Source organism: Pimephales promelas, chromosome 18, assembly GCF_988280905.1.
Source record: "Pimephales promelas chromosome 18, fPimPro1.hap1.1, whole genome shotgun sequence".
Lineage (NCBI taxonomy): Eukaryota > Metazoa > Chordata > Actinopteri > Cypriniformes > Leuciscidae > Pimephales > Pimephales promelas.
The window spans coordinates 16675053-16687993 of NC_142786.1; the positions used below are offsets into that span (position 1 = coordinate 16675053).

A 12941-nucleotide genomic window follows, 5' to 3' on the forward strand; every position below is an offset into this window, starting at 1 on the left:
GTGTTGTTATGTAGTCTCTCCCGATAGAGACCCTCTCCTTTTGCTTCATTTATTCCCAAGAAAGTGTGCCTTATCGCAAAAATGCAAATAAATATCAAGCTGCACTCCTTCTCTGTCGCTATTTCTCTCAGTCTCACGGTCGAAGTAATCATGGCAACGGATAGCGTGTCCTCCCAAAATGGCGGATCCATCCCACAATGCACAGCGGAGTTATACGCGTGACGTCACCTCCTCATTCTCAATACGTTATATATATATACGTTATCAACTTCTAAATTCAAACGTGCTTTCGCGTGTTGGCTGGCACTGAGCCAGTGCTGTCATATCACAACTATTGAGTGTTTTCAACCACATGTTTATTTTAAGTTTCAGACATTTAAATACACATAAGTACTAGCAAAACAATGATTTTGATTTTGCTGATATCTATGGAAGCGGCAATAATAATCCGTTTCATTATATTAAGACGACACGTTTTATCATTTCAGATACACATTTTGTAGGTAGCTTCACATTTTACCCTATTCTTCTCCCAGTTCACCGGCCTCTTACTTTCATGTCGTGAGAAGTGGAGAAACTGACGTGTTGTAAATCCAACAGATCCGATTCTCTGAACTATCCATCGCGCATACAGCTCAACACGTTGTGAAGGCGTCTAAAAACAACACGCTTCCACTTACACATATTTGACAATCGGAATATCTGTGTTTCATGTTCGAGCTAATACATTTGTGAACATCTTTGATAAAAAAAGGACAAATGACAAAAGCAGATTCCATTCAGCGCTGTTTCCCGTGACAAGCAATAAGGCGTCACCATGAAAACATTAAAATGACAAGTTCTAAATAACGGTCGCCTTGAAAAACTCACGTTGGAGGTCAGTTCGAATAATAACTTACGTGTGAAAGAGAAGCTTGTGCGTAGCTGTGTGGCATATTTAAACTTTGTTGATGTTGTTGTCATGCATGTTCTGGTTATTTGAGCATGATAAAAAATGAGTCTTTATATGGCGATAAAACAAAGCTTTGTTGCGTTTTTTTGGTGGGGACTGGGGGTGCGCCAACCCGGTTGGGTGCGCAAGAAAAAAAGTTTGGGAACCGCTGATCAAGGGGAACTCATATTAATGGTAAAAAACCTCAGAAAATGAAAATTTCATGTCAGGGGACCTTTAATGGAACATTGCAGTGTTTATTCTAAATAAGTGAATTCATGTTCGTGGTGATCTTGAGTCAGAATATTTTCCCATCAGCTCTTCTCAGTGTGGGTGATTAACAGCTCAATCATTTCCTTTCAGAAGCCACACACTTACTCAGCTCAGTGCCTGCGATGTGTGTGAGTGAGTGAGTGAGAGTCTGTCTATGTGTGTGTGTGTGTGTGTGTGTGCGCGCGGGTGTGAGTGTGAGCGTGTAAGTTTGTGCGTGTACATACCAATGTGTTATACTTCAGTTCTCCAGTGAAATCCTCCTCCATGTCCTCACACTGATATAGACAGGCATCTGAAAGAGAGAGACACACACAGATTAAGTATATATGTGTGTACGTGTGTGTGTCTGTGTCTTAGGGATGTGACGGTGAGGATATTTTCTCACCGGTTATTCGACGCGCGACAACACCGGTAATAACGGTGTCACCAGCGGGGGCTTTTAAATCGCTAATTAAAAGGCAAACGTAAAATGCGCGCATTTGCACGGGTTTAAATGGGCATTCATAATGGTGTGGTAGTGCGGAATAGAACTGTTTTGTTATTGTGCCCTGAATATGCGCTAGTTTGAAAACGAAACAATTTTTTTTTACATCACTTTCACTTTTAAATTAGCGTCAATTCATCCTTCGCTTGGAGTTTGATTGACAGACATGTGTGATCTGATTAGTCAAAATCCACCATTTTTGTCTTACAAAGCAGTCAGGAGAGTTAGTAGATAAATGGTGCGTATATGTGCTATGGTAATTATGGACGTTTATATTTAAACATCAATTTAAAAATTTTAATACACAGGCTTTTTTGCATGATGTATATAATAGTGATTTACAGTTGACTTCAATTATTCTTGATGTGGTTGATGCTTGGGATTATTTTAAATCTATCTTTCTAGAAATTTGTGATAAGCATGCTCCTTTACGTAGCCTGACTTGGTCATACTCATATTCAAGAAAGAATAGGAGTCTGAAACCGCTCTAATAGGCTTTGAGTATGAGGCGTGTCGTAACCGAACCAGGAAAAAAAAACACCTCTAGTCTGCACTCAATTGGATAGTCGGTAGACCTACCAACCAATCAGAGCAACGCATAAGTCAACTCCTTTGCATAGCGCAGTTTTCAAATACAGAACGTAGCCTACTTTATTTATTTTAGAAGTTAAATGACGAGTGTTACTTCTTTTACTTAATTCTCCATGAGTGCCACTAAAGGAGAAACCACAACGACCACAGGCTTTTCATTACGTCCCATCTTCTTAACGACCGTCAGAGCCAGCTGATAAGTTACACTTTTCCCGAATCATGTAGGAAGGACGCCAAAAATATCTTTCCAATCGACAAATGCCTTGATTGCAGTTCTCTGTTTGTCTATTAAAATGAATGCACTGTCGATTTTTTTTTACAAAAGACCTGACAGCGGAATCTATACATCTCAATTCTCCAGCAGCAGTCATCTTTGACAAGCGCACTTTGATGATGTGAGGATTACGTTACTGAAGACCACCTGTCAATCATTGTATAAAGAACAATTTGATTGGCCCGATGATTTCTGAACCGATCATAATTACTCCTCAATGGATCGAGTCCAGACTGAACTTCCCGTCCAAAAAAATGTTGTGGGCGGAGTTCGGGCTGGCATCCAGGCTATCCTTTATGTAGATTTCGGGTGAAAGGAAGAAATAATCCTTTGTTCAATGAATCCGTCTCTAATCTTATTAAGCAAAGAAATGTGGCTTGCTCTAAAGCAAAGAAGACAAATGGTGAGGAGGACTGGTCTCAATATAGATTATTACGAAATAAGAGTACAAAATTAATAAAAAGTTTGAGTCAGTATTATTTAAACCTTATTAATGATAACATGAATTGTCCTTCTAAATTTATACATCTACTAGTCTTCCAAAAGTTTTAAAAGTCAATGAAAGATTAATTACAGATAAGGTTGATATTGTTAATATGTTTAATAGTCACTTTGTTTCAGCTAGCTTGTTAACAGACAACAATTCATTGGTCAATGATGAACAAAGAACAGATGACTTGACTATTAGTAATGCAGATTTATTTTCTTTTGCCCCTGTATTACCGTCCCAAGTTCATAAACTACTCTCAAATTTAGATTGTAGGAAATCAGGCGGGTCTGACCGAATTGAACCAACAATTGGCTGCAGATATTATTGCCGAACCTATTGCATCGATTTTTAATTTGAGTATTTCCAGTAATGTAATTCCGCCACCTTGGAAATCGGCTATGGTTATGCCATTTTTAAAAGGAGGCGATCCTTCCGATTTGAATAATTATCGTCCGATTTCTAAATTACCGGTTTTAGCAAAAGTTTTTGAGTCTATTTTAAATGATCAATTGAAAGAGTTTCTACACAGTCGTAATATTTTGAACTCATTTCAGTCAGGATTTAGAGCAGGCCATAGTACGATAACAGCTACTACATCAGTTACTAATGATTTAATCACTGCTCTTGATAAGAGACAACATTGTGCGCCTTATTGGTTGATTTGACAAAAGCATTTGACTTGGTAGATCATGTTCTACTGTTACAGAGGCTTAAAAGTGTAGGCCTCGATAATTTAGCTGTGAGTTGGTTTAAAAATTATTTATCGGATAGAACTCAATGCGTTGCTGTAGATAACTACACCTCATCCATGGAAATAGTCAGGAAATTGTCCCGCAAGGTTCTTTACTGGCACCACTTCTTTTTTCTATTTTTATTAATGATTTGGGACAGGGAATACATTCGGCAAAGCTACATTTTTATGCTGACGATACAATTATTTACTCTACTGCACCCTCTATTTCTCAGGCTATTGAAATTCTTAAGGATTCCTTTTATACTTTCCAGCTTACTTTGTTGAAACTGAAATTTGTTTTAAATGTAAATAAAACGAAGTATTTTATTTTTACATGTAGCCGTTCTATGTCTACTACTGTGCCTATTCTGACTATTGAGGGTTTACATATAGAAAGAGTACCAACTTATAAATATTTAGGAATATGGCTCGATGAGAAGTTAGCCTTTGATGTTCACATTAATTACTTGGTGAAAAGGCTTAAACCAAGACTGGGTTTTCTTTTTCAAAAAAAAAAAATGTTTTTCCTTTACAGCTAGAAAGAGAATAATACAGAGTACTATTTTACCTATTTTAGACTATGGTGATGTTTACATGCATGCTTCTACATATCTATTGAAAAGGCTGGATGGTGTGTATCATGCTGCGCTGCGTTTTATAACAAAATTCTTGTTCACGTTCTCATCATTGTATGTTGTACAACTATTTGGGTTGGTCCTCTTTATATCAAAGAAGAAAATCCCATATGTTAGTATTTGTTGTAAACACATTATTGGGTATGCTTCCAAATTACATTACTAGTCTTCTATGTACATGTAGAAAGAACTATAACACTAGATCATCTAATGGGATTAAATTAGTAGTACCTAGGGTACATTCAGAGCATGGGAAATCATCTTTCTCTTACTATGCTCCATGGCTGTGAAACGAATTTCAAGCTACTGTCTCTCTAGAAACTATTCCTCCTCTGAATGTTTTTAAAAACCTACTGCAGTCTGCAATGAGTGAATCATGTTGTTGTTTTACTTGATTTATGATGAATATTGTGCTCTGACTTTCTGGAATGTTTTACATGTGTCGTGTGTTTGTGTGTGATTTGTAGTGTGGCCATCTTGGCCAGGACTCCCTGGAGGAAGAGATCTCAATGGGACCTTCCTGGAAAAATAAAGGAAATAAATAAATAAACAAATAAATAAAACTACCAAAAGCCGACGTGGAAAATGCACATGAACACCCCCTCGTGTGGTATTTTCCACTGGGCAACTTGTAGAATATTTTGATGGACAAGTTGCCAAGATGAGATAACCTTTGACCTTTTCAAAATGGTGGAGAGCACCGCGAGAGTTGTGAATGGTAAAAATATATACTATTCATGATCTAGAAAATATACAGCATATTATTTACCTTTTGAGTTTTGCTAAATCATTTTCTTGCTGTTGCAGATGACTTAAACAATCTAAAATTGTTTTAGCTAAATAACAGGTCTGGATCTCCCTCTTTTTACCACATTACGACAACAAAAGCACTTGAACGCAACACACTGGTAAATACCAGTTCACAAGTGGAAAATATCCTATTTTCCATAGCACATGAACGCACCATCACATCGGTGGCTTTATCAGGCAATCTGTCACGACACATTAAAGAGCCACAAAACAGTAGGCCTATTTATTGTTTCATTTTCTTTGACTGACCAAATTTGAAAGTTGAGACTTTATTTCATATTAAATATTACCTGCTCGGTCCTGTCTGTCAACGCGTTGTCAGTGTCCTCCATTTTACACTGCTTGAGAACATGGGTTGAATTCGAAATCACCCCCTAAACCCTCATTCACTAAGTTACGCCTATTCCCTAGTACGTTAGTCCACTAATACTGTTCACTTGAAGGAGTGAATGAGAAGGAGTAAATAAAAACGAGTGCGCAAATTCGGACAGCCGTTGCTGACAGAGATGCGATCTGACAGTGACACGTGTCCCATTTTCTCACAAATCTCTACGTTCGTTTAAGACTTTATTTAAATTATTTAAGACTGCTCTTATGTACATTTTGGCATAATTTGTGTGTGTTGTGGTTTGTTCAAGCCCGAAAGAGAACTCGATACCGAAGTGCGTCTTTTCTGTACGTTCGGTTGCGACAGTAACATGACGACACTCTCTTCAAGATCAATATTATTATACTTTATTTGTAGATAAAGCATAAAGGTCTGTGGTTTGCATAAAATGACTTTATCTTGCTGGAGTGGAGTTTATTGCCCTTTCTAAATCACATTCCCTTCTCCCGGGTGTATGTGAGATTACATCATAGAGTCGAGAGAATGCTATTGTTCTTCATGCGCACTGAAATTTAAAACTGTTAAAAGACTCAAAAAACTGTTGCATATAGAATACACTAAGCATTAGTGCTGCACGATTAATGATATCGCAATCGTAATAGCGATCTCAAACCTATGCAATTATATATAACGCAAAATGCCGCGATTTTATATGAAATAAACAAATTAGGGCTATTAACGCAGCATCTCTTCTTTTTTGTCATCCTTTGACTAGTGTTACACGATCCCGCTCTTATTCGTGCAAATGCCTTTTTCGCATTTTGCACGACTAGAAGTGAAAAGCTGCCTGTGAATGCCCTGAGACGCGCGCCATAATGCGCGTGCTGACCGCGTGCCAGAATACAGTTCTCTTTCGAGCTTAAACGAACAATAAAACACACAATTATGCCAAAATATCGTTTTGTCGAATATCTTTATAACATAAGAAAAGTCTTATGGACGAAAAGAGTTGTGCTATGAGGCGCATGTGAGATCCGCGTCTCGGCAACGGGTGCTCTTAAATGGCCAGCAGCGAATATAGCGTTCTGTCAGTAAAGTTAAAAGAACAAAGGGAAATTATAAAAAATTACTCACTGATCTAGACTAAAGAACTTTTGTAGCTTTAATAAGGATTATTCTATATAATTTATTATGGGTTTATGTGGGGATTGTTTGAAGTTCACTTAATTTAAAAGCTGTTATATTTTTTAAGCCTAATAATATATTTTTTAAAAGTTGATAGCTTTAAAATGTAATGATGGAATCACTGTAATGTTGGTTTGGTTGATGGTTTATTGATCATTATAGGTGTTATCAATCATTTAGTTGTTGTTTTTAGTTTGAGTTGAGAAATAAACATTAATCTGTGTGTGCTTTTTACTTTAGAACCAAGCAAGTTGGACTCATGAAACCATTTTATTATATCGGAATCGCATATCACAACTGCAATATTGACCTCAATAATGGCAATGACATTTTTCCCAAATCGTCCAGCCCTACTAAGCATAGATTATAGATATCATCCCTTCGCTATGTTCTTTTCAATGTGAAGCGTTGCGTGCTGTAACTTGGTGTTGCTTCAAGTGCATCATTCTGCACACGGGATGCGCATGATCGATTATAATACTTTGGGGAGACAAGGGGGCCAGGCCTAGGGGAATATCACTCCAGCCTAGCATTGTTCTCTACCACTAGTCACAGTCTTTAAAGGAGTCATATAATGCCATTTTTGCAAAAGTTAAAGGTTCTCTGAGCGATGTGGGGCCAAAACATTTTTTGTCACATACATCAAACGTCTCCTCACTATCGGCTAGCTGCCTGTCCCCTAAACACACTGAAAAAAACGCGGTCTCTGTAGACACCACAGGCTCCACAAACGGCAACAAAAACAATCATGTCTTACCCGGACCACGAAACCTAACAAACAGTGTTCCAGCCAATCACTGGCAAGAAGTATTTGAGGGTGGGTCTGGGGGGTTAGTGCACGTGCACATGAAGGGGTGTGTGTGTGAAGGAGAGCGACGCATCAGAAGGAAGTTTGAAAAATGACCGACACACGACCAAAGAGACGTCGTTCTGAAGAACAAATTAAAAAGAAGATGGAGTCGGATAAAGAATGTGCGAAGTTCCGAATTTACATCGGTAGCAAAGCTTTTGAACGATGGCGAACTCCGGCGGCAGAAGGGCTTCCAGTCCAATTTTCCAGTCAAATTCTCATTAGTATTTTAAGAAAACACCATTTTACCTGGTCAAAATCAGCTCTTGTTTTCAGCAAGCTGTTTGAGTGTCATATGCCTTTAAATAATAAACCCCGCCCCTCTGGTCTGCGGGCGTGAACGCACGTGGAGTGCTGCCTTGACAACAGTTGAAGGTTTTGGAGAGAGAATGACAGCGGAAATCTCCGAGGACACATCTGTGCAACCGTATCAGTTTGAACTGGAGTAACTGATCACCAGAACAAGATGACGGCACAAAGAAGTTTGACAATCAAGGCTTGAGGACGTTTCTGAATGGTTGGTTAACGTAATGTTACTTTGATCAATCTTTGTATGCACTGGCAGGGTAGAGTAGTGAGATATGAATGCTGTGTTTACTGATGTATACGTTAGTTCATTGACAGATTGATGTTACAGGAATGGTCATGAAAAACTTTTTCCCCACGATTTGCAAAGATTAATATAAAGATTAATAAAACTTTAGGTGCAGAGGGAACATAAACAGTTGTTACTGATTATTTTTTCAGGAGCAGCTTCTTAGCAAAACCAGCTTTATACTGATCCTCGTTTATAAAGAGTTTGGTGAGAAATGATTCGCGCAAACAAGAAAGTATTGACGTTGATCGTGGGGAATATTCTCATCGTAAACAAAACTCAGCCACTGCATCTTCAGTTCAAATTTAGGAACATCATAATGATTTCTGTGTTTATTGCACCCAAGAACAGAACAACACAATCGCTTAGACGCCATTCTGCTCCAGTGTATCAACAATGACGGTCTATAGTCAATGATGACAGCTCGATCAGTGCGGGTCTGTGTTGAAACACTGCTGTCAGTCAACAACCGCGGGAGGGGAGTGCGACGTCACACGGTCGAATGGCTCGATTTGAGACAGGGGAAAACAAAAAAGGAAATTAAAACAAAACCACTGGATGGATTTTTATCATTGAATGATGGTTGTGTACAGGCACTGACTAGGCTTGCCGCGATAGACGGTGTTGACGGTGTTACCGGTTTTAAGCCCCATCACCGGTGACATCACTTTCCCACCGTGACACCGCGATGTCTTGACTTTTTTTTTAAAAAGTATTCGTTTTTGCTAAAATATTTATTTGAATTAATTAAAAATAATAATTTTCAATTATTTAGTTCTGAAGAGAGCATTATAATTAAAAATGAACTGCGCAACGCGTGCCGTCACGTCACAGATCAGCAAGCATCAGGATTCCATTTAGCACGTGTGGAGACAAGAACGAGTCAAATTACAGAAAAGCAAGATAATGGCGGTAGATTTGGTGTCAAAACGCAATGCAAAAGCGCCTGTTTGGCAATATTTTGGCCAATATATATTAATGTTAATAAATGCCAATTTATAGTGTTTTACTTTTTTTTAGAGTGCTGTCATTTATGTAGGCTAAGGTCCTTTTTAAAGTTTTTATTTTATATTCGTCTCTTTTTATTTGGTTTTATCTTATTTAAACTTTGTTTAATTTATTTAGGCCTATTTTGTTTTCTTATTCTTTAATAAACGTTTTATTTTTTTTTGGGCCCACAGTTTGCCGATTTTCACTTTTTTCAGCCTATGCATGGGGTTATTTTTATTAGTTCGTTATGCTAATAAAAGTTCTGTCTATATTTTATTCGTTTACTATTATTCTAATAAAAAAAGTGCTGTCTAAATAAAAGTTTATTGTCAGCGAGTTTTTTTTTTTTTTTTTTGTCCATTCCAGCAATTGACGCTGAATTGCAATTGACGCTTATTTCGAAAGTGAAAGTATGTCATTTATGTAGGCTAAGGTCCGTTTTGAAGTTTTTATTTTATATTCGTCTCTTTTTAATTGGTTTTATCTCATTTAAACTTTGTGTAATTTATTCAGGCCTATTTTATTTTCTTATTCGTTAATAAACGTTTTATGGTTCTTATTTGTTTGGGCCCACATTTTGCCGATTTTCACTTTTTTCAGCCTATGCATGGGGTTATTTTTATTCGTTCGTTATGCTAATAAAAGTCTATAAATAAAAGTTTTATTATCAGCGAGTTGTTTTTTTTTTGTCCATTCAAGCAATTGACGCTTATTTCGAAAGTGAAAGTATAACGCGCACGCATTTAAAAGCTATTTAACCCCCCCGCCCTGCCCTCCACGGTGACACCGGGATTACCGGTGTTGTCACACGTCGATTAACCGGTGGGAAATTTTCCTCACCGCGGCAACCCTAGCACTGACAACACACATTGCAGTACAATCAACTTGTAAAACTGCATGTACCATTATATGACCCCTTTAACTAGTTTTTCAGCCTAACTAGTTCTCTAGTACTAATCACACAACCTTTAACTAGTTTTCTAGCACTAGTCACACAGTCTTTACCTAGTTCTCCAGCACTAGTCACACAGTCTGTGGTGAGCAGGACGGCCGAGGGACGTGACAGAAAGTCGCGAGGCTGGTGTTGCGATTGCTAATGAGCAGCACCTGCGAAGCACACCGGTCTCGCATCTCTCACGAAGGAGCGGAGGCATAAAGGGGGAGCGACGGAGTGGATGATCGAGAGAGGAACAGGCCTGCTTTTGTTTGTATTTTATATTTTATTTGGTAAGCCAGCAGTCGTCCGTGAGGGGCTGCTGACAGGTAATTTGTTTGTTTAAATAAAGTTTTATTTTTTATTATTATCCAGTTCCTGCCTCCTTCTTCCCTGAACCTTGCTACACAGTCTTTACCTAGTTCCCCAGCACTAGTCAGTCTTTAAAGGGCACCTATTATGGAAAATTCACTTTTACATGGTTTGAACATAAATGTGTGTTGGCAGTGTGTGAGCAAAACCACCCTAGAATGATAAAAATCCACCCAGTGTTTTTTTTACAATCTCAATAAATCATATGCACTGTCTCAGAACGAGCTGTTCTAAGATTCAGCTCTATGTGACGTAGAATTGAGCAAGGGGTTTGATTGACAGTGTGGTTGTGGCATAGACCCCGCCCTCGGTGATCTGTACAGCATCCTCCCATAGCATCCTCCATTGTTTCAAAGACAGCCGGAAATGTCTCTTGGAAACATAAATGTTCTGTCGTGGGTTAATCCTGTTGTTGCGGCTTAAAAGTTAATCCTCAAGTGTGGATCGTCGTCTACTGTTTAAGCTATTTTTTATAGGCCGGTCATTTTTGACCGGGAACACCACAAGTGTGACTATGTGCCATATTTTTTTTACAAAACAAAAGTTAAATTAGTTATTTTTTACTCAAAAAATGAGATGCCTACTCTCAGATAAATGAGGCCCATGATTAATCAGATGCAAACAGAAATATAAAACCAGTCCTAAATGAAAGAGAACTAGTTGACAAAAAGATTGAATCCAAGATTGGGTGAAAATATGGTATAATGAGTGATTTATAAGCTATTTTGTATAGAACGGTCATTTTTGACCGGGAACACCAGAAGTGTAACAAGGTAACAAAATTCCCACAAAAAAATAAGAAAATTTTCAAAAAACAAATGAAATTTAGTTATAGTTTGGGAACAAAGTCACTAAGTTTCAGTCCAAAGCGATAACATTAACTAGTATTTTCAGGAAAAAGAAAATCTTCTCCGGGTCAAATTGACCCGAACACCACATGAGGGTTAAAAACTGCATTTATGTTCTTGTTCTGTAAGTTAGCCATCTCTTCACATTTACCACAGAAGCACCTGTATGACAAGTAAACATGACGCAACAGGTCCCTCGCATAAATGTATTTTCGCTTGTACGTAGCAAACTTTATCACAGAATGTGTATGTAGTTTCAAAAAATTGCGGCAGTGTTAGTGTTAACGCGTGTCTGTGTGTGTGTGTGTTCCACATCCATAATTGCAAATGGTACGCGAATACAACTCTATTAAATGCATCAAATAACCATACCGAGACGTACTGGTCCATTCTCATTTAGGGCTGTCGCGGTTATGGAATTTCCCTTGCGGTAATGTTGAGTGGCTCAATAGCGTGATATGCGGTATTACCGCCATTTATTTACTTATTTAATTTATATATATTTGTTGCTATATAAATAAAGTTTACGATGTGGACAAAAACGAGGACATTTTCAGTAACCGTAACCGAAACTAAACAGTGTCTACACAGTATATGCGCATTGAAAGACTTTCACTCAGCTCGCATATTGTTATGACAACGGACTTTGAGCGAGTCATTGAACCGTTCAACGAACACGTTTAAAAAAAGCTGATTCATTAAAAGAGATGTAAAGAAACAAGAAGTTAATTATTTTTAACATTGATGTTCAACTTTTCAAGGCTCAGCTGAGCAGCAATGCGTCGCATGGGCAACGCTGAAGCTGATGCTTCACATAGAGACCAATATAGCATTGATTCAATGTGTGACTCACTGATTTTATTTCCCCGCGACTTCCTTGTGCTGTGGGATGCTGACCAGCGCTGCTGCTGACGCGCATTTATGGGAAAATATCCATGAAGAGAACGTTAAAATGATGATGCGAAAAATATTTCGCTTCCCTTTGACACGACAAGCTTTTCACGACTTCAAAGACAGACGCAGGTAATTGCACGCGCTCTGCCGATCATTCACTGTCTGTGTGAAGCCTGTAGGCTACACATCACCATGATAAACAGTCTTGTTATCATTATGAACTTGTTTAAAGGGACTCTGTGTAGATTTTTAGGTATTTTATTATCTGAAATCAATATTTTTATTCATAAATATGTCCTCAATGGTGTACAAATACCTCTGCAAATTATCTGACTTATCCTCGTAAATGAAGAATTTATTATCTTTATGTACATGGGACGGGTAGGTTCACGGAGGCTTCCATGTCCGTTCCGCCATCTTGAAAACTATAATAGCAGAGAGGGTCAAAAAGTACCACCAGCCAAACGCGTTTTCGTTCAGACTCAGAGCCATCGTCACGTCACATTGAGAGGCGCATTCCCTGCAAGTTTAAACGGCTGCATTGCACTCCTATGATTGCTGATTGCTCTTTTGCTCTATTATTTGTTGCGGACCATATGCCGAGTCACAGGAGAATGCATCCTCATCGCAAAAAAGGCCAGACTTGAACGAAAAAGGAAACGTGACCGGAGATTGCAAAAAACACGGCCATTAATTTTTCCGTCATAAAATTAATCGGATATGG

The 12941-nt window shown here is 38.3% G+C and overlaps 1 protein-coding gene across 2 annotated transcripts in view; it reads right to left on the reverse strand.

The window, feature by feature from the left end:
- Nucleotides 1–12941, reverse strand: part of atf6b (activating transcription factor 6 beta) — a 58617-nt gene that overhangs the window by 23046 nt on the left and 22630 nt on the right. For both annotated transcript variants that reach the window (XM_039654260.2, XM_039654259.2), the window contains exon 2: nt 1429–1496. In XM_039654260.2, the coding sequence (XP_039510194.2) occupies nt 1429–1496 (68 nt within the window). The remainder of the gene's footprint in view (nt 1–1428; nt 1497–12941) is intronic.